At 42.2% G+C, this 26,385-nt stretch overlaps 1 protein-coding gene across 1 annotated transcript in view; it reads right to left on the bottom strand.

Annotated features, from left to right (window-relative positions):
* Positions 1-26,385, bottom strand: part of TBCK (TBC1 domain containing kinase) — a 396,446-nt gene that overhangs the window by 263,052 nt on the left and 107,009 nt on the right. Inside the window, exons 6-14 of the mRNA XM_073639595.1 lie at positions 17,157-17,298; positions 12,926-12,986; positions 10,981-11,042; positions 10,334-10,395; positions 5,593-5,741; positions 5,370-5,505; positions 2,761-2,860; positions 1,646-1,695; positions 1,079-1,205 (exon numbers count right to left, since the gene is read on the bottom strand). Coding sequence (XP_073495696.1) covers positions 1,079-1,205; positions 1,646-1,695; positions 2,761-2,860; positions 5,370-5,505; positions 5,593-5,741; positions 10,334-10,395; positions 10,981-11,042; positions 12,926-12,986; positions 17,157-17,298 — 889 coding nt within the window. The remainder of the gene's footprint in view (positions 1-1,078; positions 1,206-1,645; positions 1,696-2,760; positions 2,861-5,369; positions 5,506-5,592; positions 5,742-10,333; positions 10,396-10,980; positions 11,043-12,925; positions 12,987-17,156; positions 17,299-26,385) is intronic.

The raw sequence follows: 26,385 nt of genomic DNA on the forward strand, positions 1-26,385 counted from the left end.
AATCTTCATTACAGGTACAGTAACAGCTCAGTGTAACATTGATTTGGTCAGGAAACCAGGGGTATGGACATTACTGCAGTGCCCCAAAATGCATTGTGAAATTGAAGCTGCATGTTGCTAGTGCTATTGACAGTGGCCTGCATGGTCTAAACGTGCTACCATGGCATGAATTATCTCCAAATTTGTCTCTCGTCAAGCACACCTAATATGTTATTGGTCAACAACTTCAAAGGGAGCTGCCAGCAGCAAACCTTGATGATTTGTTTGGCCAAGTGCATTTATCGTGGCAGAACATTCCTCAGAGAACCATCACTAACTTAACTGATAACATGCAGAGATGTGCAAAGGTGAAAATTTCTGCACATGGCGCTCACACTCAATACTGAATAATTTGAGAAGTTTTGAAATTTTGGTTTCCATTTTTTCATCATTTGCATATCATTAACATGTCTATCCATCCTGTGATTTTCATAATTCAACGACTTTTCCTTCTTGGGGTTGCAATTTCAATATTGGGGAATAAGCTAAGGTAGTGACCATGAAAATAAGGAATATTGCAATCTTCCCCTTTGGTTAATAACAAGGAATACTAGATTGCATTCGGGGAAAAGAGTAAATATAGATAATGATTGAAAACACTTGACTCCGATCTGTAAAGGTCTAAATCTGCTCAGACCAATACATACAATAAGGCTGTGTGCCCACGATGCGTTTTTGGTGCGTTTTTTGGTATTTGCAGCGCGTAAACGCTCCAGAAACGCATTGCATACCTTATCCCATGACTTGCTATGACATTCTGCAAGTTCTGTGCACATGGTCAGGATTTTTTCTTACAGATTTTACTCGCAGAAAAAATACGGACATGACCAATTCTTGTGCGTTTCTGCATGCGTATTTGCCTATACAATGCATTGGAAAAACGCATGGCAAATACGCATGCAAATACGCGTTAAAAACTCGTCAAAAATGCATGTAAAAAACGCATGCGTTTTTCTGCCAAGGAGATGGAGAAATGTTCAGGAAAATTTCTGCTTCATTTCTGCATCGTGGGCACTAAGCCTAAGAGAAAAGTACTTACTTTAAGCAGCCGATCAAATAAGACAATCCGGTTGAGCTGATATTCGGTGTCTCTCTCCCTGATAATCAGAGGCAGGGTGGATGTAGAGAGCTCGCTGTTACTACCGGAATGAGGGACGTTTGACTGGCTGAGAAGTGATTAGAGAGACAAGAACAAATTACCAGCCTGTTATATACACATTGTGCCCCATCTGCCACTGACAGCTTGTGTCTCGCTGCCGCACAACAGCCGTCCCTGCCATGCCCGGGCCGTGTCTGTACGCCTCACCCTCTGGGGAGTCGTTCGTGAATCATTAATAAATAAAGATGATCAGCGTGATATTACAATGTCACTGTTAACATTCTGCGCTGCCACTTATTTACATGCAGTCGAAGCATCGGCGTGTATGCCAGGCGCCGGAAACATAGGGCTAATATGATGAGCTGTGTGCTTAACAAATACCCATGAGGATAACGCTACTGAAAAAAAAACACTGATTGCAGAATGAAATTACTGGACGGCACATAAGACTAGATTCACATTGGCTATCGGCAGCTATTACAGGGAGGAAGACAAAGCTGTACTCACTCTTCTCCTAGGAGGGGATAATAAGCCTCCCCAGGCACATCTTTCAGTCTCTAAAATGTAGGAGATAACACAGAACTATATATTATTCAAGGCAAAAAAACACCCCCAAAAAACAAAGTTTACAGCCTTACACAGAAAACCAATATATTAATCCAGCAAATGAAGTGATGAGCCCTATCCTCAATCCAAACTCAGCAATAGTTGCACATGGGGCATGAGTATAACTTTCTGATGCTAAAATTAAAGGGATTTTATGAAATTTGCCTAACAGCGGGCAATGTGATCACATCAGAGAATAACCATAACTGACCTTTCAATTCACATTACTGCTGCAGCCAAACACTGGGCTTCACAGTCATATTTTATACAAGCCAGCATGACAGCAGAGGCTGGTGACTGGCTGCAGTGGTCAGGTGAATGATATATGACACCAGTTATAGGAATGGCTGGGGCCACCGAAGCAGTGGCACTGGAACTGAGGGAGATCACAAAGGTGATTTATGGGTTTTTTATGCAGTGAAATTGCCTGTCTATACACATCCATTCAGCTTTAAAGATTTAGAAGCCAATTCATCAAGAGTGATGTTTTGTAGTAGTTGTAGACACACACGTAGTTGTGCAAAAAGTTTGAGATTTTTTAAAGAGTTTTCCATCACTTATCTAGCACAAACTGATGAATTGGACCCTTTGCGTGCATGAATGTAAAGTTATGTATGAAAGGACTAATCATTTGTATGCGCCATATATCCTTGTGGTGGCGAAGGATCTGGCTGTACTGCTATGATAAATGGTGAATAAACTTCTCCAAGTGAAATACCTCTTAATCCCGGATTGCTGACATTTTTCCATCCCACCACTCTCTACCTAACAAACGTAGATATATGTTTTAGTTAACTACAATAGAAATGTAAGCCCAGCTTCTAGGTAATGAGCTCAGATCTTTCTGGCACATGTAGTAGAATTACTGAGACAGCATCTATGAAAAATTCCCATTGAGTGCAGGGGTCTGGCACATCCATGAGCAGCAAAACTTGTGTAAGGCAAAGAAATGTAAAATGTAGGTTAGCTGGTGTTAGCCGTTCAAAAGCCACAGATATATGAAAATCTATTCTTACATTTCTAAGTTGGCACAGAGATAAAGTCACTGTTGTGTCATCAAGAAGGGAACTTCTGTCTCTTCCTCGGCCAAAGCTTTCTCCATCTTCTAATAACAGGCTATATAAAGACAGTATAAGACAGAATAATTCAGACGGCAGTAGATGTCCCTGAACTACTTAAACCAAAGGTACCTTTTATTCCTGGTAGAATGGAGCAACAGTGTACATGCGCGACCACTGCCCCATTCATTCCCTATGGGGTTGCTGAACACAGCGCTTGGCTTTCTCTGGCAGCTCCGTAGAGAATAAATGGGTTGTGATTGGGCATCTGAGCTATCATGCCATTTTGTAAAGGGGAAAAAATTCCCACATCTGCCAATTGGTGCGGTTCCTTGCTTTTAGAAACACACTGATCAGGAAGTTATCCCCTATTCTGAGGAGAGGTGATAGCTTGTTTTCACTGGACAATCCCTCTAAGCTTTCTATTATATGTAGTAAGGAAAAGAGCTCTGTTCTGGTCACAGATTACTTCTCCGATTATTATTACTACTTGTGAAGACGCAGGGTCTTGCGTTGACGCAATACTATTCAGACAACACTGGGTGACTGTAAACAGTGTGGCAATACTTTATTGAACCACCAAACAGACAATAACCATATAGAACAGTCCCAGCAAACACCCAAGATGGTGCAAAATTACACAGTCTAACCCTTCAGCTGGCCTGCCGGGAATAGAGCAGCTGCGGCTTTGGGACTTCCAGGGCCAACTACCTCAACCAGTGGCACCCCGCTTTGGGTGAACACTCACAGAGAGGAGGTAGCGGCAAGCTTAGGAAGCTGAAAGTCCATTGAGGTAAGTGGCCAGGAGACCCGAGGGTCCCAACCCGGCTTCTCCAAACATACCCATTGAACCAGGTGACCAGATGGTCCCAACCTGGCTTTCTCCGAACATATCCATGGAACCAGGTGACCGGATGGTCCCAACCTAGTTTTCTCCGAGCGTATCCATGGGTTCCAGGCGACCAGTGGGTCCCAACCTGGCTACCCAAACATCTCCATGGAACCAGGTGACTGGTGGGTCCCAACCTGGCTTTCTCCCGAATGTATCGATGTATCCATGGGTTCTGTGATAGTTAATGGAGCAGATCTGTATCCCTCTGGATGGAGCCATGCTGTCCTGTAGACCTGTCACTTAGAGTGTTCCTGTCTGTGGTTTTGTAAAAGACTCCTGATACAGAGGCATAATCCCTTTATATAGTTCACAACTGTCCTTCAAGACACTGTCTTCAGGTCAGAGGGGAGGTGAGATGAGTTTAACTCTCCGTTGTTTGAGCATTTAATCGATCTGCATAGCTTATACTCCTCTGCTCTGCGAGTCAACAAGCCACAGGGCCCACACAATGGTTAATCAACATATTTAGCAAACATTCATTGCTTAAAGACCCTGTGCAAAGATAACAGTGCAATAAACTGTAGGAGCTGATATAAGATGTAAATAACAGCTATTCATCAATTAACAAATATAAACTCATGGTACAGAAGGGTAGAAGGCCCTGCCCTTACAAGTTTACAATCTACAGTGTAATGGGGAAAGAGACAGTAGGTCCGGGAGCTGTAACAGCCACGGGGGCAGTGAGGTGACAGTGGAGGTTTTTTCAGGTTTTGGCTTTCCTGAAGAGATGAGTGGTTAGGCTGCGGCTGAAAATTTCAATTGTGGGAGACAATCAGATGTGCTGAGGCACTGAATGCCAGAGAATAGGGGATGCTCAAGAACAATCTTGGAGGCGATTAAGTGAGGAAAGCACAATGGCGAAGGAGTCATGGAGGTCTTATAAGAATGGGAGATAACATCTAGGAAGGTATCGGGAGATGAGTTTGGAGATGTATGTAATTACCAGTCATTTAAACTGGATTGACTGGAGAACTGAAAACCAGCGAAGGAATTGGCAGAGGGGACAGTCAAAGCAGTAGCGAGAGGAGAGGTGGATTAATCCAGAAACAGAGTTAAGGATGAACTAGAAAGGTGTGAGAGTGGTAGTCGGTAGGCCACGGAGGAAGATATTGCAGTAGTACAGGCAAGAGATCATGACGGCATGCACTAACATGTTGGTTGATTCAGGATTGAGGATGGATTCTGTAAATTCTGGAGATGGCAGGAGGTGGTAAGGCTTGTATGTGTGGTTTAAAGGACAGAGAAAAGTCAAGGGGTACACCCAGGCAGAGGACTTGTGACACAGGGGAAAGCGCAATGTCATTTATAGCAATAGATAGATCGGATTTGGGGGTTGAGTGAGATGGAGGAAAGATTATTAGTTTGGTTATGTCCATGTTGAATTTTAGGAAGCATGATGAGAAGAAGAAAGATATGGCCAATAGGCACTCTGGAATTCTGGACAGCAGAAAGGTGATGTCTGGGCCAGAGTGGTAGGTCCGAGTGTCACCAGCATATAGGTGATACTAGAAGCCGTGTGACTTTATGAGTTGCATCAGGTGAAAGGTGTAAATGGAGAGGAGTAAAAGGCCTAGGACAGAGCCTTGAGGCACACCAACAGAGAGAGGGCAGGATGAGGAGGTAGTATGGGAATGGGAGATGATATATGTGCAGTTAGAGAAGTATTTCCACTTACTTTGGTAATGTACAAATCGGTGCCTTTGACCTTATGATTCCTTTACTGACCAATTCTTTTTCTAGGTCTCCCCCTGCCAAGCACCAGAGGTGGTACACTTCCTCAATGGATCTCTCTGACAGAAAGTCACCTTCATCTAAAATGATGAAATGATAAGAATTGAATATGTATGGCAAATTAATCAATTATGTTTTGACCTTGATTTTCTAAATCATCACAGTACCTTTACACAGGAGACTGATGTCCTCAGGAAGGTAAAGGTCAGCACATCTCAAAACAGATGAGAATAGGCTAGCAGGTTTGTGGAAGGGCGTGTATGTAGGGGAGATTTCACTGAATACGTCATCAGAAAGCAAATTTGAAGCTGTGGGCCTACAAGGAACAGAAGTATAGTAAAACACTGCTAACATTTAGTAAGCATCAACAGAAACACAAAGTAACCCCATTGTAAACATCTAACCAGTTGTATAATGATAGGGGGGAATAAAAACAAGTACTAATTTCAAAAGACATACGGTATGTAGCCTATGGTAATGGAAGAATCAACGCAGTTAACTTTATCTAGTTAAACAGAAACTACTGTGGATTATTACGTGTGGCCTCAATAAGTTGGATACCTGTACTCCGCATCTTCAGTGGATAGATGGATACTTTGACTCTTATTTTATTTATTATTTTTGTTCTTTTGTTTCTATTTTCTTTCACTTACTTGTGAAAGTTTATATGTAGATGCTCATCATGTGCTACCTAAGGGCATGCCATACATTTTTTTGATTACAACTTATGTTGTATTACATTATTATTACTACCAGTATTTATCCTCCCGACTGTATCAGAAACATTTCTTCATTGTTATATAAAAGGTTATTACCATCTTCATGGAGGAATATTGTCAGATTGGTTTTGTAAAAATAGCACTTTTGCAATTTACAGTTTATATAACTTTGCAGCCATTCTTGAGACTGTAACACTTTTCTTTTATTTATGGCTGATTGTCTAGGAGACCGACCACCACTGCTGCCTAGATTGTAAGCACTGCTCTGAAGCTGGCTGAGATTAGGAAGTAACAGCGAGCTCCAGAGATCACAAGCCAACTTCAAACAGTGCTTATAAGCTCAATAGAAAAGTGCTTGTAAGTACTGGACATGCTCTGCTGTCTAGCAGCGGTGGTCGGTCTCCTAAGCAACAAGCTGTAAACAAAAGAAAAGTGTTAATATCTCAAGAACGAATGAAAATTTTAATAAGCCAAAAACTTACAAAAATTGCTTGTTTTTTTGCCAGCACTATTCAACAATAACCATTTATGAAGATGTGAATAACCCTTGAAGACCCTTTAGCATGGGTTGATGATCAGTCGACCAACCTTCGCTCATAGCAATGTGTAGACATAGTCAGCGATCAACTATTTGTTGTTGACTACAACTTTAATGCAGGCCTAAAAAAAGGTTTAACAGCACCACATTCACTCATGTATATAAGCCACGGGCTGCTGACAATAGTAAAAACTGTACTGTACTACCAATTGTTTGTGACCATTCAGTTTGCACATTCATGGTTAATGATGCGTATAAATGGAAGTTTAACAAACACTGATCAACATGCTCTATCAATTATCTCTTATTCTAGGCAGATTACCTGCCCATGGAAATGGTCTCTTACAAGTTACTTGGAAAACAAACTGTTAAAGCATATTGCTTTTAAGGAGACCTTGTATTGAACTTGTATTGCATTTTTTAAGCTCATTGTGGGAACGTAGCCTCAGGCTGTGTGCCCACAATGTGTTTTTTAAGCGTTTCCGCATCGGCAAAAACGCTGTAGAAACGCATAAAAAACGCTTGGTAGAAGGTCTGCCATGTTCCCCAATGATAATCCGCATGTGCTGTGCACATGCTGTGGAAATTTCCGCTGCGGATTATCATTGTGGAAAAATACGCAGCACTACCAATTATTTTGCGGAAGTGCTGCGTTTTTTCCGCCATTGACTTGCATTGGAACGCATGGATTCCGCATCACTGCATCTGTAGATGCGCATTCCATGTGTTCTAATGTGCGGATGGTACCCAGGTCTAGAGAAGAGGAGACTCTCCTCCGGACCCGGGTACCATAGAAACTGTAAAAAAAAAAAAAAGAATAAAATAAAAAATAAATATATACTTACCTTCTGGCGGCCCCCGATGCGCTCCTCCTCTCATGCCGGCAGTTCGCGATGGAACGAAGGACCTGCGCTGACGTCACAGTCATGTGACGGGTCACGCGACGCTGACGTCGGCAGGACCTTCAGTGTAACGCGATCTGCCGGCAGCCGGGACGGTGAAGCAAGACACCGGGGGCCATCGGAAGGTGAGTATATATTTATTTTTTATTTTTTTACAATCTTTGGGGTCACACTATATAAATCCACGCTGTTTGCAGGATTTATATAGTGTGACCAAGTTGTCAAGCACTTTCCAAGTGATGCTAAAATCGCTTGGAAAGCGCTTGTCAACCCGCATGCGGAAATGCATGTGAAGAACGCTTCACAACCGCATGTCCCTAGCAGGAAAAACGCATGTACAATCCGCATGTACAATCCGCATGCGTTTTTTCTGCCAGGGGAGATGCAGAAACGCTCAGGAAAAATCCGGAGCATTTCTGCATCGTGGGTACATAGCCTAAGAGTCAAGTTTTGAGACAAATTTTGCAACTTTTTAAGAAGTTTACACATGTGTAAACAATAACCCACAATAACGAACATAAGACAAAAAGAGGTGAACACACTTAAAATAGACTTAAAAAAAGATCCAAATTAAAAGAAGAATTAGACGCAAAGGATAAACAGGTGAAAAACACCAAAAACAGGCGCAAATGTAATAATGGATCGGGCCCTGTGCAGCTCAGATGATTTGTCCAAGCAGGTTCCCAAAAGCTTCTCTGTGCCCCGCTTGGCTGCCAGGTCTCTTCTTATACACACACTATTGCGCAGTGTGTGCACTTACTTGTACCACTTTACATTGCAACTATACACACACATACAAAAGCACAATGATGTTGACTACAGGTCAGACAAAACACAGCCTAGTGCAAATCAGACCTTGCCTCAAGTTGTACTGCCTGTTGTAGATTTTATGCTGTTTGTCATGGAATACAGTGGGTACGGAAAGTATTCAGACCCCTTTAAATTTTTCACTCTTTGTTTCATTGCAGCCATTTGGTAAATTCTAAAAAGTTCATTATTTTCCTCATTAAAGTACACTATACACCCCATCTTGACTGAAAAAAACAGAAATGTAAAAATTTTTGCAAATTTATTAAAAAAGAAAAACTGAAATATCACATGGTCATAAGTATTCAGACCCTTTGCTCAGTATTGAGTAGAAGAAACCTTTTGAGCTAGTACAGCCATGAGTCTTCTTGGGAATGATGCTACAGGTTTTTCACACTTGGATTTGGGGATCCTCTGCCATTCTTCCTTGCAGATCCTCTCCAGTTCCGTCAGGTTGGATGGTGAATGTTGGTGGACAGCCATATTCAGGTCTCTCCAGAGATGCTCAGTTGGGTTTAGGTCAGGGCTCTGGCTGGGCCAGTCAAGAATGGTCACAGATTTGTTCTGAAGCCACTCCTTTGTTATTTTAGGAGCACTTGCCCCACCTGACTCCTCACCTGTTACAAGTGTGATGTCATAGTATTACTAAAACATGACACTTGGATCAAAACCATAATATTGTCAGTTCAATAGGTATTCCCATCCCAAGCCTTAGAAAGAAATGCGAATATGCCAGTGATCTTAAGAGCTAGGGTGATGGATCACCTGATGAAGACGGCCTGCGTGCTGTCGAAACGCGTTGTGGATTATACAAGGATTTCTAATAAAAAGTCTCAATTGACCATTTACCCCTGTCTTATTCAGCGTTTTTTTATCCCCATCCATCACCCTAGCGCTTAAGATCACTGGCATATTCGCATTTCTTTCTACTGTTTGTCCCTTTGGGACCGCTGGTGGAGCTGCTTTGGGTTTTGTTTAATATCACTTACTATTTTGGAGGAGCTAAGTGACATTTCCATTCACCGCTGTTGCAAAGTCCTGCCTGCACGTCGTCTAGGACCTGCATCACATGATAACTCACGTGACAAACCAGGAAGTGTTTGGGGAGCGGCACAACAACCGGCTGGGCTCCTCTGCATCTCCAGCCAGACAACATGGCATTCAGGCTTTCACCGCAGTTGTGCAAGGGTGTGCAACCATCGGGGTGAGCGGCCTTTTGGCCCCCAATTACTTTTCATTTAATCTCAGGTGTCCTCACATTGCGCTCCTGTCTCTTTGTGTCTTTCCATCCCAAGCCTTAGTCTCACATGCTTGTCCATTTTGCATTTGCAAAAAAATACTTTTCTTCAGTAGGAGATTATCACTAGAGGACTAGTAAGCCTGCTGGCATGTAGTCCTCCATATTCATGAGCTCTGTATAACCAGGACTCACCAGTTTGTCAGTTTTCTGTGTACTCTGTGCATAGGCAGAAATCTGCCAATCAGTGGTATGGGCGGAGTTATAGAGAGCTCTGCATTTAGAGAACTAGATCTGCAGGAGATAAAACAAAAATTTCCTAAAAAAAATAGCAAAGCCCAGTAAGTGATACATCACTGGAATCAGGGTCTCTGCCTCTACATCACGCTCTCAGATAATGCAGCAAAAACCTGATGACAGATTTCCTTTAAGATGGCCACACACAAGATAGCTGTCAGCTGAACAGCTAACTCTCCTAACTTTCCTGTATATAGCGGCTCAGCTAAGAGTTAAAAAGAAATGCTGCCAGTAGCTCCTGAAAATTAAAGGATCGGCCATTGAAATTCCAACCGTCTGGTCCTTGTCTCCCTGGCATCACCTGTCGGAGGAAGAGTTGCGAGGACCCCCATTCTTATTGGAGTTTGGAGGGGGGGGGGGTTTACTATTGGAAGGTTTAATTATCACTATAGCCTGCAATGCACCCACCTCTTGGAAGGATGATACGTAAGGCATTTTCTCAATAATGTTAGGAGATTTCCTGGAAGATTCTTGAAATAATAACAACAGTAAAAATAGTGGTAATAATAATAATAGTAACAACAATAGTAGTAATAGTAATAATAGTATTAATAATAAAAGGTATCCGTCTGTTTTATAATCCAAAATAAGAATATAGAAAACATATAGCCAGTTGCAGATATTCCAGAATTAACCTGGGGTCAAAAACCAGGTCCAGAAGTTACAGATAAACCTATCTCTTGGGAATCAAGGTCATGTTCTGGTTGATATCCTTACAGAAGAACGTATAATATAATTGATATACTATATCTAATTTTGCACTTACACAGCAGCACAATACAGTATTATTTGGAATTAATCTGCAGCATCATTATAAGACTCTGCAGTGGCACCGGCATTGTAACAAGCATCTACACACAGCTACAGAGAAGGGATAAATCCAATCCCGCTCTTGTTACACACGATTCGAAATGCTCCCTGCTAGAACTGATTACATGGACCGTCACCTGCTCTACAGCGCCACCTACAGGGAACATCACTAACAATCACCGCTTAAAATGCATGTCACTAGCTTTAGCAGCAATTTCCTGGGAATAGCAAAGCGCTTCACACACCTTTATCACTTCCACACATCCATGTTCTTCAGCGAGCACGGTCACAATGTCATCAACACAGCCTGAGGGAACAAAATAACAAGAAAATGAGGCCTGAGCCGTACACACAAGCACTTGAAACCACGAAAAAATAGCATGCTGGGAATTACATGGCGAGGGCTGGAAAGCTAAACACAGCCGGAATGGAAATCTGCAAGTAGCAAAACAAACATATGATTAAATGTAGATCAAGGCTTCCTGCAGACATGATAGCATTTGTAGCCGTGTACTCTCACACCGGAAGCAGCCGGATGAGCATGGTATATTAACCTAATATTCACAAACAAAACATTAATAGAAATGCAGCAGAAAATGTGCTGTGGCCAATGGCAGTCAGAAAGGCACCCGTTATATGACAGGATCAGACCACCTTGGCTCCTTTCATCATGTCTACATTGTTTCATCTTTTTGACAATCTCAACACCCTGCCTACAGAGAAGCACAGCGGTGGCTTAGTGACCACAGTGAAGCACATTGGTAGTTCGATCATGACTTTAATAAAGGATGGCAGCAGTTTAGTGATGACTACAGGGAACCCCAAGTAGTAGAAATTTTGATTGCAGCTGTTCAAGAGATAATACATTTTGATGGAAAATTGCCATCATCTTGTCAAGGCTAATCCTAGGAATCCTATACGTACATAAGAAATAACACTGGCCATTATATGACCTATTTGCATTTTTAGCAGTTTTCCCTTATACATTAGAAGCCTATCCTGCTCCGTGTGCACCCTAATCCAGGAGCAATGCTCTCTTATCTCCTGAGCTGAGCACCTCTCGAGGGAGGAGTTGGAGGGGTGACTTTGTTATAAATTTTAAGATCACTCTTCAGTGTTGTAGTTAACTATACCTTCAGTATAGATCACAAAAAAACCCTAAGGACAATAGTCAAGCTCTCCAATTCTCTAATAGATTAAAAGGAATTTGTCATCAGGTTTTTGCCACCTAAGAGCGGCATAATGTAGAGCCAGAGACTGTGATTCCAGCGATGTATCATTTACTGGGCTGCTTGCTGTAGTTTTGATAAAATCACTATTTTATCAGCAGATTATCACCATAGGACTAGGAAACCTGCTGCCATGCAGTCCTCCATATTCATGAGCTCTGTATAACCCAGTCCCCACAACTGGTTGGGTCTCATGCTTCTCTCAAAAGGGGTATCAAAAACCTGATAAAAAATTGTAGGGCTACATTTGAAAACAATCTCTCAGACACCTGCTATTAAGGCCCCATACACATTAGGCTAATGACGACTGAACATGTCAATATCAGCGAGACCCACCAACCATATGATGTGTATGAAGGTCCTGACTCTCCCTCCATGGATGATGTAGAGCCATATATGAGTTCCATTTGTTTCTGAGATAAGCAGCAAGCTGAAGAGTCTGACAGCGACTTACCTCCATCACCCCACTAAAAAAATGCATAAACTGGGGGAAGCCGAACATGAATAAGTATAGATAATTCAGTACAGATATCTGATAGCAGGCTGCTTTCCAAGGTGTATGGCTACTTTTAATACATGGAGTATTGCACACTCTCCCCATCTGTGGATGTGCAGTATGTAATGTGCAGTACATAAAGCAGAGGCGACCAAAATAAAGAACTAATATATTATATATTTTATTTCAGATTATGAGTCTGCTTTTTAAGATCTCAGTACGTCTGCCACCTCCATCTATCCTCCTCAGTCGTGCCTGATAGCAATCTCTGTGTACGTCTGTACACAGAGGATTGTGGAAGGGGATACCAAGAATACGGTGCAGAGGACTGAGTAGCGGTATAGCATTTACTCTATCTTTATAGAGCCATATTATACTATTAGGCGGCACAGAACTTTTAATCTATGTATATCAAAAAATAAACACGTTCAATATATTATGTGAGCATTCAGAATTGCTACATACCCAATTCAAGCATTACTTTTAGTTTCTCTGATATGTCCAGGCTTTGAAATAACATCCTTCCCTGAAAAAAAAAATACCAAGTCACAGTGTCAATTGATATATATATATATATATATATATATATATATATATATATATACATACACACACACACACACACACAGTGCTGCTCAACATTATTGGCACCCCTTTATTTTTTTCATAGACTGTACAATATCTTCATAAATAAATGGAAATGTTCCAAAGTTATATCCTCAGGATTTTTTAATTAGTGGTCCAAAGTAATACAACAATAAAACATTGTTTTTCACCTTCCATGTTGCAATTTCAAAGAAGAAACAGTATAAACAGCATGTGCAGCAATAAAGGCACCCCTAATTAACACTTGGTTGCACACCCTTTGGCATTGCTGACAGCCTCCAAATGTTTCGTGTAGGCATCTATAAGCTTCTTGCACTTCTCAGCTGGAATTTTCTCCCACTCTTCCTTTGCAGTTTGTTCAAGCTCTTGAATGTTTGCAGGGTTCTTTTTCCCAATGGTAGATTTCAGCTTACCCCAAAGATTTTCAATGGGATTTAGGTCAGGACTCATTGCTGGCAATTTTAAAAAACAGTCAATTTTTTCCTTTTTCAACTATTGCTGTGTACTTTTGGATGTGTGCTTTGGGTCATTGTCCAGCTGGAGGACCCATGATCTTCGATTCAAACCAAGTTTTCATACACTGGGTAGGACATTTCGCTCTAAAATCTCTTGATAATTCTCGGATTTCATGATTCCTGTGATACGGTCAAGGTCTCCAATACCAGACGCAGCAAAGCAATCCCACAGCATTATGGATCCTCCACCATGCTTAACTGTTGGTTCTTTCCCTTAGAAATTTCATTGCGCCGTCTGTAAACAAACTGTTGCTTTCCATTGCCAAAAAGCTCTATTTTTGTTTCATGGGTCTACAAAACATTTTCCCAGAAGGATTGTGGTTTTATTATTATTATTTATTATAGCGCCACTTATTCCATGGCGCTCTAAATGTGAAAAGGGGTATACATAGCAAACAACAAGTACAATCATTTGAACAAAAATGAGTCATCGACTGGTACAGGAGGTGAGAAGGCCCTGCCCGCGAGGCCTCACAATCTACAAGGGATGGGTGAGGAAACAGTAGGAGAGGGCAGAGTTAGTCGTGCCGCAGGGGTTTGTCAAGGTTCTCTTTGGCAAAGATCAGTTGTTCCTTTTTATGTCTTTTCTTCAGCAATGTTTTTTTCCTTGGCTTTCGTCCATAAAGCTCTGCTTGGTTTAGTGTGCAGCGTATGGTACTGTTCCAGGTTGGCCTTCAGGTCTTTGGATGTTTGACGTGGTGTTTTTTCCACCGTTCTCATCAACCTTCGAAGACATCTCCTGTCAATTTTACTCTTTCCCCCCCAAGTCCAGGGAGGTTCTTGACGGTTCCATTCTTGGCAAACTTCTTAATAACATTGCGCACTGTTGAAACTTGGATACCAAGGTCTTTGAAGATGGCCTTATACCCTTTGGAAGTAAGTGTTTGCTAATAGCAGTTCTGATGTCCTCAGACAGCTCCGTTGTCTTCACCATTGTGGCAAAGGAACAGGGCCTACCATGTGGCTTTTTAAAATACAGAAGTCATCATTCACTGGCTAATTCATGTCACATGGGCATCGACAATCACAGGTGAATCTCTTTTGTTATTTACCACAGGCGAGTTAAAATGTGTTTCCATACTAAATTAATGTAAAGGGTGCCAATACCAGTGACACAGCAAACTTTAAGTTTTCCTATTTTTCCCTCCCATTGTTTTTTGTTTTAAATTATTGTTTATCATTTGCTCTTTTGCATTTAACACGAGTGCTCTATACAAAAAAACTGTTTCACTTGATTGATTTTTTCCAGGAGATATTCCACGTTATATACTTAAACTTCATGGGTGTCAATAACAATGAGCAGGACTATATACTATATTATATATATATATATATATATATATATATATATGTTCTAGATGGCAGGTATGTGTCACCAAGGCGGCTGGCCCCAGTGATATAAGTCCCAGGAGAAATTGCACCAGTAACAATAGGTTTTTATTTTGACTGGATTTCGGGTCCAGGATTAAGGAGCGAACAAAAGAGACTGGGTGGGAAATGTCGCTCCCATACTCTATTTTGGGTCTTAGAGGCTTAATAACAGGCAGCTGGGTTAGCTTAGTAGATGCTGTTGTACTGAGGCTGAGGGAGACTGTTCATGATGGATAGTCTGTTAGAGTCTGAGAAATGCATCTGACAGAAAATTGGTGTGACTGTTTGATTTGCCTTACACAAAAGAAACAACTGTTTTGTTTTTCATTTGTGCTGAAGAAAATCTGTTTTCCTTTCCCATTTGTCTGCATATCGAAGCGGCTACCAGAGAGCAAAAACTCACTGTACACACATTATATTATTATAAATTGGGTACAGTAGTTCAATGCAGTTTGTGAGGAATATTTTTTCATAAGAATTTAGGAAAGTTATGAAATGTCCTATAAAGGTCTGTCCTATTCCTGATCTAAGGGTGTAGACTTTTAGCTGAGATGAATCTGTGCTACAGTAAGTTTATCACTTAAACATGAGCCATGTATGAGGGAGTCGGTGTCATGGAAATTGAGGAGTTGGTGGTCTGGCTTACCGACTCCACAACCCTGGTGATAACTGGCAATGAGTCTTTTACAAGGCTCTGGAGGAGTTTTGGCCCACTTATCTTTGCAAAATTGTTGCAATTCAGCCACATTGGAGGGTTTCCAAGCATGAATCGCCTTTTTAAGGTCATGCCACAGCATCTCAATCGGATTAAGGTCAGGACTTTGACTAGGCCACTCCAAAGTCTTAATTTTGTTTATCTTAAGCCATTCAGAGGTGGACTTGCTAGTGTGTTTTGGATCATTGTCCTGATGCATAACCCAAGTGCGCTTCAGCTTGAGGTCACGAACAGATGGCCGGATATTCTCCTTCAGAATTTTCAGGTAGACAGCAGAATTCATGGTTCCATTTACCACAGCAAGTCTTCCAGGTCCTCAAGCAGAAAAACAGCCCCAGACCATCACACTACCACAACCGTATTTTACTTACAAAAAAGATCAACATTTGTCTCGGGTATTCTTCCAAACGTCTTGGTGATCATCAAGATGTTTTCTGGCAAAACTGATGATGAGATGAGCCTTTATGTTGTTTTTGCTCAGCAGTGGTTTTCGTCTTGGAACTCTGCCATGCATGTCATTTTTGCCCAGTCTCTTTCTTATGGGGAAGTCATGAACACGGACCTTTATTGAAGCAAGTGAGGCCTGCAGTTCTTTGCATGTTGTTGTGGGGTCTTTTGTGACCTCTTGGATGAGTTGTCGCTGCGCTCTTGGGGTAATTTTGGTTGGCTGACCACCCCTGGGAATGTTCACCATTGTTCCATGTTTTTGCCATTTGTGGATAATGGCTCTCGCTGTAGTTCGCTGGAGTTCCAAAGCTTTAGAAATGGCTTTATAACCTTTCCCAGAATGATAGATCTCAATTACTTTGCTTCTTATTTGTTCCTATATTTCTTTGGATCGTAGTATGATGTCTAGCTTTTGAGAATCTTTTGGTCTACTTCACTTTGTCAGGCAGGTTTAAGTGATTTCTTGATTGAGAACAGGTATGGCAGTAATCAGGCCTGTGTGTGGCTAGGGAAATTTAACTCCGCTTCCTAAAGATGTGATAAACCACAGTTTATGTTTTAAGGGAGCGGGGAATCACTTTTTCACACAGGGCCCTGTAGGTTTGGATTTATTTTTCCCTTAATAATAAAGACCCTCATTTAAAAACTGCATTTTATGTTTAGTTGTGCTATCTTTGTCTAATATTTGTTTTGTGATCTGAAAATATGTGATAATCATGCAAAAGAATAAGAAATCAGGAAAGAGGTAAACACTTTTTCACACCACTGTATATGCTCTTCTCTACGCTGTACTCAGCCATCTCTACAGTCCCATATAGACAGTGAATTGAGCGGCACACACGTGTTATCATGCCACCCTATTCAACTGCAACAGGTAGAGGTCACAGAGGTGAGAAATGGTTCCTCTATTCTGTGGTTAGGTGATAAATCTCATTATTAGGAAAACCACCTTTTAACCAAATTACTAACCAACTGACATTAAATAAAACACACATATGTCAGAGAATCAGAGACATACAAGTTAGAGATAGACTTAACATACCATACACAGTTCAAATAAAATGACCCCCAACGACCACACATCTGACTTGGATCCTGAGGGTAGAGGTCTCTCATTTTGAGTGGGATCTTTTGGTTTAACCATTCCCAAGGCGATTACTTCCGGAGCCAAATATGAGGGGTATCTAAAGGGAATCAAGCAGAAGAAGTACATTCAGGGTGTTGTCCCTAATATGGCTATGACTTAATAGGTACCACAAATCCCCACTCACTGAGATTCTAGCCATCTGCCATCCCCCACTGATCCCAAGAAATGTCTGGCGGCAACCAGTGAAGGTTAGTGGAGCATACAACGTTCACTTCTTGGAAATTAACAGTAATCAAGATCTCTCAGTGCGTTTGCCAATATGATTGTTGACCTATAGTCAATCTTTGTGTCTTTTTGAATCTCTATATCTTATGAAGGAACATTCAGACACAACACAGAAAAATAATGGGCTTATTGCAGCCACAACTGCAGTGAAGTTCCAGCACACAGTGAAGATTACAGACGTGCCAATGGCAAGAAAGGGCCTTTGTGGAAGACTGAACGGGGGCTGCGTCAGCAAGACAGGTGAGCAGTGAAGATAGTATTACTTTTATTTCTTTACCCTACAATTATTATGCTCTGGGGTATGGAGAGAACACACAAAACATAATAAGGAACACTCGATTCAAATCAAATAACTTTGATGCAAATTGAATTTCCTGGTTAAATTCCAAATATAAATTTTCGGCTCATCACAATGAACCAATAATATGAAACCCCAACACTGAAGTATAGACTGTAGGGATAGTTTGGTTCTCAGCCTCCTTATTACAAGGAAAATGAAACTAGGCATGTATGATAAAACACCCAGACTCAGTTTCTCAGATATTTATTACTCTTCTATTCAGCAGTGAATGTTTTTAACATATTGTTCACATTCTATTTAAAAGGCTTGTCCAATATATATAATGCCCTATATAGATCTTCAGTGGCCACCGCCACACTTCTGTCACTGCCGCCACAGTCCGGGCTTTTGACACCGCATCCTATTTCCCACGTCAGTATCTCCGGTACGAGTGGTGACAGTTTCCACACGTACTGGAGACACTGACACACGCAGACCCATTCAAATGAATGGGTCTGTGCACATGTCAGTGTGTTTTCACGGACCGTGTGTCTGTGTGCTCCACTCAGAGACAAGTCTGTTTTTTAGCGGATACACGGTCCGCAAAACGTACCACACGGATGACATCCGTGTGACACGTACCGACGCCTGGGAATGGCGCTGTTCCCAAACGTCGGTGCTGAACACTGCCCTCCTCATGGTTCCCTGCCAGCGCTGCTGCCGAGGAGCCAGCGTGTAAGAGCCGCTCTGAAGCTGCGGCTCAGGAGCGGTGTCCTGTCACTCACTGAGCGCAGTTCCGAGGCAGCTCATTCTCCCCTGCAGCAGTGGTCACATGGATTACAGCGGGGGACACCTAGGAGAGGTGAGTACATGGATTTTATTCTTATTTTTACAGGTGGGGACACCAGGAGCACACACTACTACCTTCATCATTGTCCCTGCTGGTGCTGATCACAGCGCCGGCAGGAAACAATGATGAGGGCAGTGTTCAGCACTGGCGCTTGGGAACAGCGCTAACAGTAGTGCTAATTCCCAGGCGCCGTACGTGTGACCCTAATGCGACACACGTGCTGCACATGGATGCAACATGTAAAACACACGGGACACGGATATCTCCGGTACTGTTTTTTCCAGTACTGGAAATATCCGGACGTGTGAAACCGGCCTAAAATGAATCATCTTCAGGGATTAGTGATAAAAGGAGGGTGAGTGAAAGCAGCACTGACCTCAGCTTCTATCACTGCCTTCAAACGGATCATCATCAGGGGGTGGCGTTGTTGTTACTCAACCAGTTTCTATAGCTACTGCCTGTTACTGATTTATTTCAGGTTAGGGATAGAAGCTGTGCGGCAGCGCTGCTATAACTCACTCTACTTATATCACCGCCCCCTGGTGATATGTTTCAAAGAAAGAGGCGGCGACAGAAGTGTGCTGGTGGTCACTGAATATGTGGGTGGCGGTGACAAAGCTGCGGTCACTTCTCCATCGCCCTCCTGAATTAGGACATTTTCAGGTGACAGTGGTGACAGAAGCTGTGGTAAGTGACTGGAGCACCTTTGTACTTTGATATCCCAACTCCCCTAAAACTAAACAAAAATTCACAGGAAGTAAAGAAAAAAGCACATGTAAGGAACAGCAGCATAGTCCAAGTTTGGACTGGAAAATCTGCATAAAAATTACGATACAGTCAAAATACTCACTTGCCTAATAATTGTGCACACAGTGTATAGGGTGAATGGGAATATACCGGTACTCATTATCCAGTGTTCTACAGTTGAGGAATAAATTAGACCAGTCACATTATGTGTGCAACATATGATAATCTGTGGTCACAGAATAGCATGTACTAGTCACATATCAACCCGTAATATACTGTGCATACAAACACCCGATGTTATATACCATAATATGTGACTGGTATGTAGCCATAGTATAATAAAATATACATTACCCTGTATAGCAGATGGAATATACAGGATAATCAGTGATTATAAAACATGTGATTGGTATCTCATATACCATGACCTGTTCTCTGTCCGAATTGGCACACTGAGTGGCTCCAGTGGCTTCCAGCCCAAGTGCAGTGTAAAGATGAAGAAGAAGCCATCAAGTGCTGCATCACTGCACAAGTGCGAAATAGCTGTTTTGTGATGAAGTATGCTGCCCACAGCACCTAAGGGTATGTGTCTTTCTAAGGCCCCCACTTCACATGTCAGTGTCTCCGATAAGTTTGGTGAGAGTTTTCACAAGTACTGGGGACACTTACACCCCCACACCCATTATAACCTATGGGGCTGCGCTGTGTAACCCACGCGGAGAAAGTAGGCATTAGACCAGGAGTCCCTCATGACAGCACCATCAGGAGGTCGTCCTTCATATCCTTGATAGGGACAGGAAACACACAAGAGGTTAAAAGGCCCCTCCCTCCACCCTCACTCCAGTGATTTTCCAAGTACCACACCAGGATGGATGCAACTCTATTTTATTTGCCTTTCAAATATCTATGTTAATTTCACATAGCCGTTTAGGAATATTTAGGGAGGGAATATAATGGGTGCTGTCATGAGGGACTCCTGGAAACCCTATTACCGGTAGGTCTAATGCCTACTTTCCAGGACATCCCTCCTGACAGCACCATCAGGAGAATACCAGAGAATACATTTAGGGGGGGGACCACTGCCTGGAGGACCTTCCTTCCAAAGGCCATCTTTTGGCCTGATAGAATGTCCAATTTATAATGTTTACAGAAGGTGTTCAGATTTGTCCAAGTTGACGCTCTGCAGATTTGGTCCACAGATGCCCCTGCTCTTTCTGCCCATGATGCGGACATAGCTCTGGTAGAATGGGCTCTAATATTTTCTGGAGGGGACTTCCCCTCGGCTAAATAGGCCAGACTAATTACTGATCTGACCCATCTTGCTAATGTAGATTTTGTTGCTTTTTCCCCCCTATTTTTTCCCCCAAACTGTATAAATAGGTTGGAATCTATAAGCCAGTCCTTCGTGACCTCTGCTGCTCACATCGGTAGTGAGAGTCACGAATGGGGTCAACCTCCACATGACTCCTTCCTGTAGGTTGGCTTTGGAGGTCCACCAAGTCAATGATCTTTGGTTACCTTTGATAAGGAAACCTTTTTGTCCAGATCGACCATTTTCCGATTCCAGGTTGATAGAATTTGTTGTTGCAAGTTTCTTGAATGGAATTGGCTCCACCTGACTCCCGTATGGAAGCTGTCATGAGACCCAGGATTTTCATACATTCCCGAATGGTAACTTTCGTGTTCCTCATGAATTTCTTGATCCTGACTCTGAGCTCTGTCTGTTTCTTTTCAGGCAGAAAAGACATTTGTTGTTCTGAGTCTAGAAGGATTCCCATCTGGTACAAGATGTGATTTTTTTCCAGTTTATAATCCATCCTAAATTTTTCAGGGTCAGGATGGTTGATGCTAGGTTGGTCTATAGCTGCTGTGGAGAGTCTGCCAATACCAGGGAGTCGTCTAGATACTGAATAATTAATATTCCTTGTTCCCTGAGGAACGCCATAACTTCGGCCATCAGTTTGGTAAAGATACGTGGAGCTGAAGATAGGCCAAACGGAAGACAAGTAAACGGGTAATGTAGAATGGTGTCTCCTTCTTTTAGAGCAAACCTTAGAAATTTTTTACTGTGACGGTGAATTGGGACATGATAATAGGCCTCTTTGAGATCTATTGTACACATCACCATGTTGTGTCCGATTAAGGGAATTGTCGACCTGATTGATTCCATTTTGAATTTTTTGTAAATGACTGATTTGTTTAGAGATTTCAGATTTATTATGGTGCGATAATCGCCCCCGGGTTTCTTTATTGAAAAAAGACCCGAGTAAAAGCCCAGGAACTGTTCTGCTTTTGGTACTGGTATTACTGCTCCCGATTTTATTAGCTTCCTCACGTCTGTTAGCAGACTTTTGGAGACCTGGGCGGAATGGGTTGTTGTCAGGTGAAACCTTCCCTGCGGAATCTGTCCGAATTCTATCTTGTAGCCCTCTGCGATAGACTGGAGAATCCATGGGCTGTTGGTAATCTTCATCCAAGCGCCGTGGAAAAGTTGGAGTCTTACTCCCACTTTCCTGGCGTCATCTTCTACGTGTGTTAGCACTTGTAGAGGGAAGGGGATTTCTCGAGATACCTTCCTTCTGGTAGCTCCATCTACCTGACTTCCCTTTCCCGGAATATTCTGGCTTTTGCTGGTAACGAGGTTTCCGAAAGGAGGACACCTTCTTAGGTTTCTCCTCCGGAAAACCCTTTTTTTCATCTGAGGCCTTCTCCAGTATTTCATCAAATACTGGAACAAACACCCGGAGGCCTGAAAAGGGAATGGCACATAATTTACTTTTAGAATGACTGTCACCTGACCAGGTTTTTAGCCATATTGCTCTTCTGGATGCAGTAGAAAGGGCCCCATTCCGAGCAGCAAATCTTATTGATTCTGCCGAGACATCGACGACGAACCCCATCTTAAGTAGTGGAATAGAGTCGAGGATCTCCTCTCTGGACGTCTTCCTCCTCAGGTGGTCTTCCAGTTGTTCCAGCCATATACTCATGGATCTTGCAACTGAAGTGGATGCGATATTGGCTTTTATTATTGCTGCAGATGTTTCCCAGGTCTTTTTAAGGAGACTGTCTGCTTTCCTATCCATTGCATCCTTTACAGATGATGAATCCTCAAACAGGATGGATGTTTTTTTCGCTACCGTGGCAATCAGGATATCAATTTTTGGGGTTTCCTCCCATAATTTTATATCTTCTGGTTCGAATGGTAGGCGAGTTCTGAAGCTTCTGGGAATTATTAGCTTCTTCTCTGTGTCCTCCCACTCTTCCAGGATCATTGCCTTAATGTGATTATTCATGGGAAAAACCTTATTCCTGCGGGTTCTCAACCCCCCAAACATCTCATCCTGCACTGATGATGGTTGGTAAGTGTCTTCTATCTGCATAGTGTTTCTTACTGCAGTTAACAGTGTATCGGTATCTTCCCAGGAGAAGAGATATTTTTTCTTCTCTTCTGGAGGGTTAATGATAGAGTCTTCCCTGTCCTGATCGGGGGCAGAAAAATCCGACAACTCTTCTTCCCCAGAACTGGACTCCAGCTCCTGACGTGGCCTCTTGAGATGGGGCGCACCCTGAGGAGCTTGTGGAACAACTAAGTCTGTGACAGTACTCTGCACTTCCTCTCTTACTATGGCTCTTAAGTCTGACATGAAGGAGGAATGTTCTTCTTTGACAATTTTTGCAATACAGGTAGAGCATAACTGTTTTCCGTATGTGTCCGGTAGTTTCTTGTTACAGATGGTGCATCTCCTTTTATTAGGAGCTGATGTCATCGAGTCTTTTTTAGGTGTCTCCTTGTCCTAAAAAGACAAAGAGCACAAGACTTTTACTACCGTATACCAATGGGAATGAGGTGAGAAGAGGGGAAGTACCCAGTAAACCTCAGTCAGAGTGTCAGAACGCCCAGTGGTTTGATTTGCCATTGCTGGTGTGCTGGTTGACTGATGACCTTAGTCCCATCCCCCCTTAAATAGATCTCACCTGTCTTCCATCTGAATCGCCAGAAAAAAGGGTGCTTCTCCTTTAATTTTTAGTTTGGCGCCATTTTTTTCTAATTTTCCGGAAGTGCGTTCCACCGTGGAACGCACGCCGGTTACTAGAGGTTCGTGTATCGCTTCCTCTGTAACCGGAAGTGCCGTCTCCGCCATCTCGCGCACGCTGGAGTATGCAGGGCTGCAGCAGCCGGAACCAAGAGCCCCCTTTGCGGGGAAGATGGTTCCACTCCCACCGGAAAAAAAGGCTGAGGGACCCCTGGATTCAGCGGGGTGTCTGCCTCCGGACCCTGGCAGGAGGGAGGGGAGGAGTGCGAGGACGCCGGCCCGATCCTCCTGCGCCCGGCTTCAGGAACTCCTGCTCCCGGTAGGTAAAGTCTTCTGTGATACGGACAGGAAAAACACTGGAGTGAGAGGCCTTTTAACCTCTTGTGTGTTTCCTGTCCCTATCAAGGATATGAAGGACGACCTCCTGATGGTGCTGTCAGGAGGAACGTCCTGGTAATGTCTGTTTTTTTCCAACAGCACGGCTGTCAATGCATCTCGCACAAGAGGACATGGATGACATAAAGTGTGACATCCCTGTGCCATCCGTGTGACATGTACCAGAATAGAATGCAGAATAGAAATGACAGATGTTTAGGTGTTAAAGATGTACAAAGATAGAAATAGATAGCTATAGGTTAGATAGATAGATATGGGGTAGATAGATATGGGGTAGATAGATATGGGGTAGATAGATATGGGGTAGATAGATATGGGGTAGATAGATATGGGGTAGACAGATAGATATGAGGTATATAGATAGATATGGGGTAGATAGATAGATATGGGGTAGATAGATAGATATGGGGTAGATAGATAGATATGGGGTAGATAGATAGATATGGGGTAGATAGATAGATATGGGGTAGATAGATAGATATGGGGTAGATAGATAGATATGGGGTAGATAGACATGGGGTAGATAGACATGGGGTAGATAGACATGGGGTAGATAGACATGGGGTAGATAGACATGGGGTAGATAGACATGGGGTAGATGAATATGAGGTAGATAGATATGGGGTAGATAGATATGGGGTAAATAGATATATATATATATATATAGATATGGGGTAGATAGATAAGGGGTAGATAGATAGATATGGGGTAGATAGATATGAGGTAGATAGATATGGGGTAGATAGGTAGATGAATGAATAGATATGGGGTAGATAGATAGATGAATGAATAGATATGGGGAAGGTAGATAGATATGGGGTAGATAGATATGGGGTAAATAGATATGGGGTAAATAGATAGATATATAGATAAGGGGTAGATAGATAGATATGGGGTAGATAGATATGGGGTAGATAGATATGAGGTAGATAGATATGAGGTAGATAGATATGGGGTAGATAGATAGATGAATGAATAGATATGGGGTAGGTAGATAGATATGGGGTAGATAAATAGATATTCATGAGATATGTAATTGCCATGCGTGTGTAGTTTACAGTACATGGATTAAGCTAATAAATAAATGAAAAAACAATGTGGGTCCCCCCTATTTTTGATAACAAGCAAAAGTAAAGCAGACAGCTGTGAGCTGATATTATCAGGCTGGGAAGGTCCATGGTTATCGGGCCCTTCCCAGCCTAAAAATACGAGCCAGCAGCCTCCCCAAAAGTGTAGCATTACATTAGATGCGCCAACTCTGGCGCTTTGCCCGGCTCTTCCCGATTGCCTTGGTGCGGTGGTATTCGAGGTAATGGTATTGGGGTTGATGTCACCTGTGATTTGTCAAAAATCACAGCTGGCATCAAGCCCTGGCATTAGTAATGGAGCAGTATCCATCAGACACCCTCATTACTAACCCAGTAATAAAAAAAAATAATTAAAAATAAAAGCGTGAAAAAAGTCCAAGTACGTTGAAATTGCAAAAAAAAGTGCAATGTCACAATTGTTTTTATCATTTTTCATGTTCACTATATGGTAAAACTGAGCAGGCAATATGATTCCCCAGGTCAGAACAAGTACGCAGATACCAAACATGTATAGGTTTTTTTTAAATTTAAGTGGTGACATTTTATTTTAGAAATATGTAAAACTATTTTTTTTGCTTCTGTCGACATTTTTTTTGAGACCTGTAACCTTTTCATTTTTCGGGATATGGGGCTGTGTGAGGGCTTATTTTTTGCACCCTGAACTGAAATTTTTAAATGATACCATTTTGGGATAGGTATGATGTTTTGATCACTTCTTATTACATTTGACTTAAATATTGCGGCAGCCAAAAAAAGTAATTCCGACGTTTTTATTTTTATTTTTTGTTACGCCATTTGCCGATCAGATTAATTTACTGTATATTTTGATAGATCAGACTTTTATGAAAGTGGCAATACCAAATAATGTATCTTTATTTTTTTAAATTGTTTTATTTTTAATTGGGCAAAACTGGGGTGATTTGAACTTTTGTTTTTTTTTATTTTATATTTTTTTCATATTTTTAAAAAACTTTTGTTTTTACTTTTTACTGTATTTAATAGTCCCCTTAGGGTACCTGAAGCTGCAATTGTCTGATTGCTTGTGCTATATGCATCAGCATTGAAATGTATAGTGAAAATCACAATCTCTTATGAACACCAGCCACGGGCTGACTTTCAGAGGATGATCATAATGATAGGTACAGGGGTCATCAGCATTCCCCCGGCTGTCATGACAACCCATCGGTGCCCCGCGATCAAGTCATGGGCGCGGCGATGGGAGTGTGGAACGACGTGTTCCCTGCCAGCGCGTGTTAAATGCCACAGTAAGAAATTGACATTGGCATTTAACAGGTTAACAGCTCCACCCGCGGCTATTAAAGGCAGATGATGGATGATTAAATCAGCCATCATATACGGGGAAAGGTGCGGGGTCTGCATGCGAGCCCCGAATCAAAGACAGGAACAAAACTTATGATATACATGTACGTCAAAAGTCGTGAAGGGGGTTCGCCTCTTCAGATTTCCAAGGATGCCAAGCTGTTAAAAGAAGGGACCTGATTGT

The sequence above is a fragment of the Phyllobates terribilis genome, unplaced genomic scaffold, assembly GCF_046119375.1.
Source record: "Phyllobates terribilis strain yellow unplaced genomic scaffold, ASM4611937v1 Scaffold_1__5_contigs__length_1240528914, whole genome shotgun sequence".
NCBI classification, from domain to species: Eukaryota; Metazoa; Chordata; class Amphibia; order Anura; family Dendrobatidae; genus Phyllobates; species Phyllobates terribilis.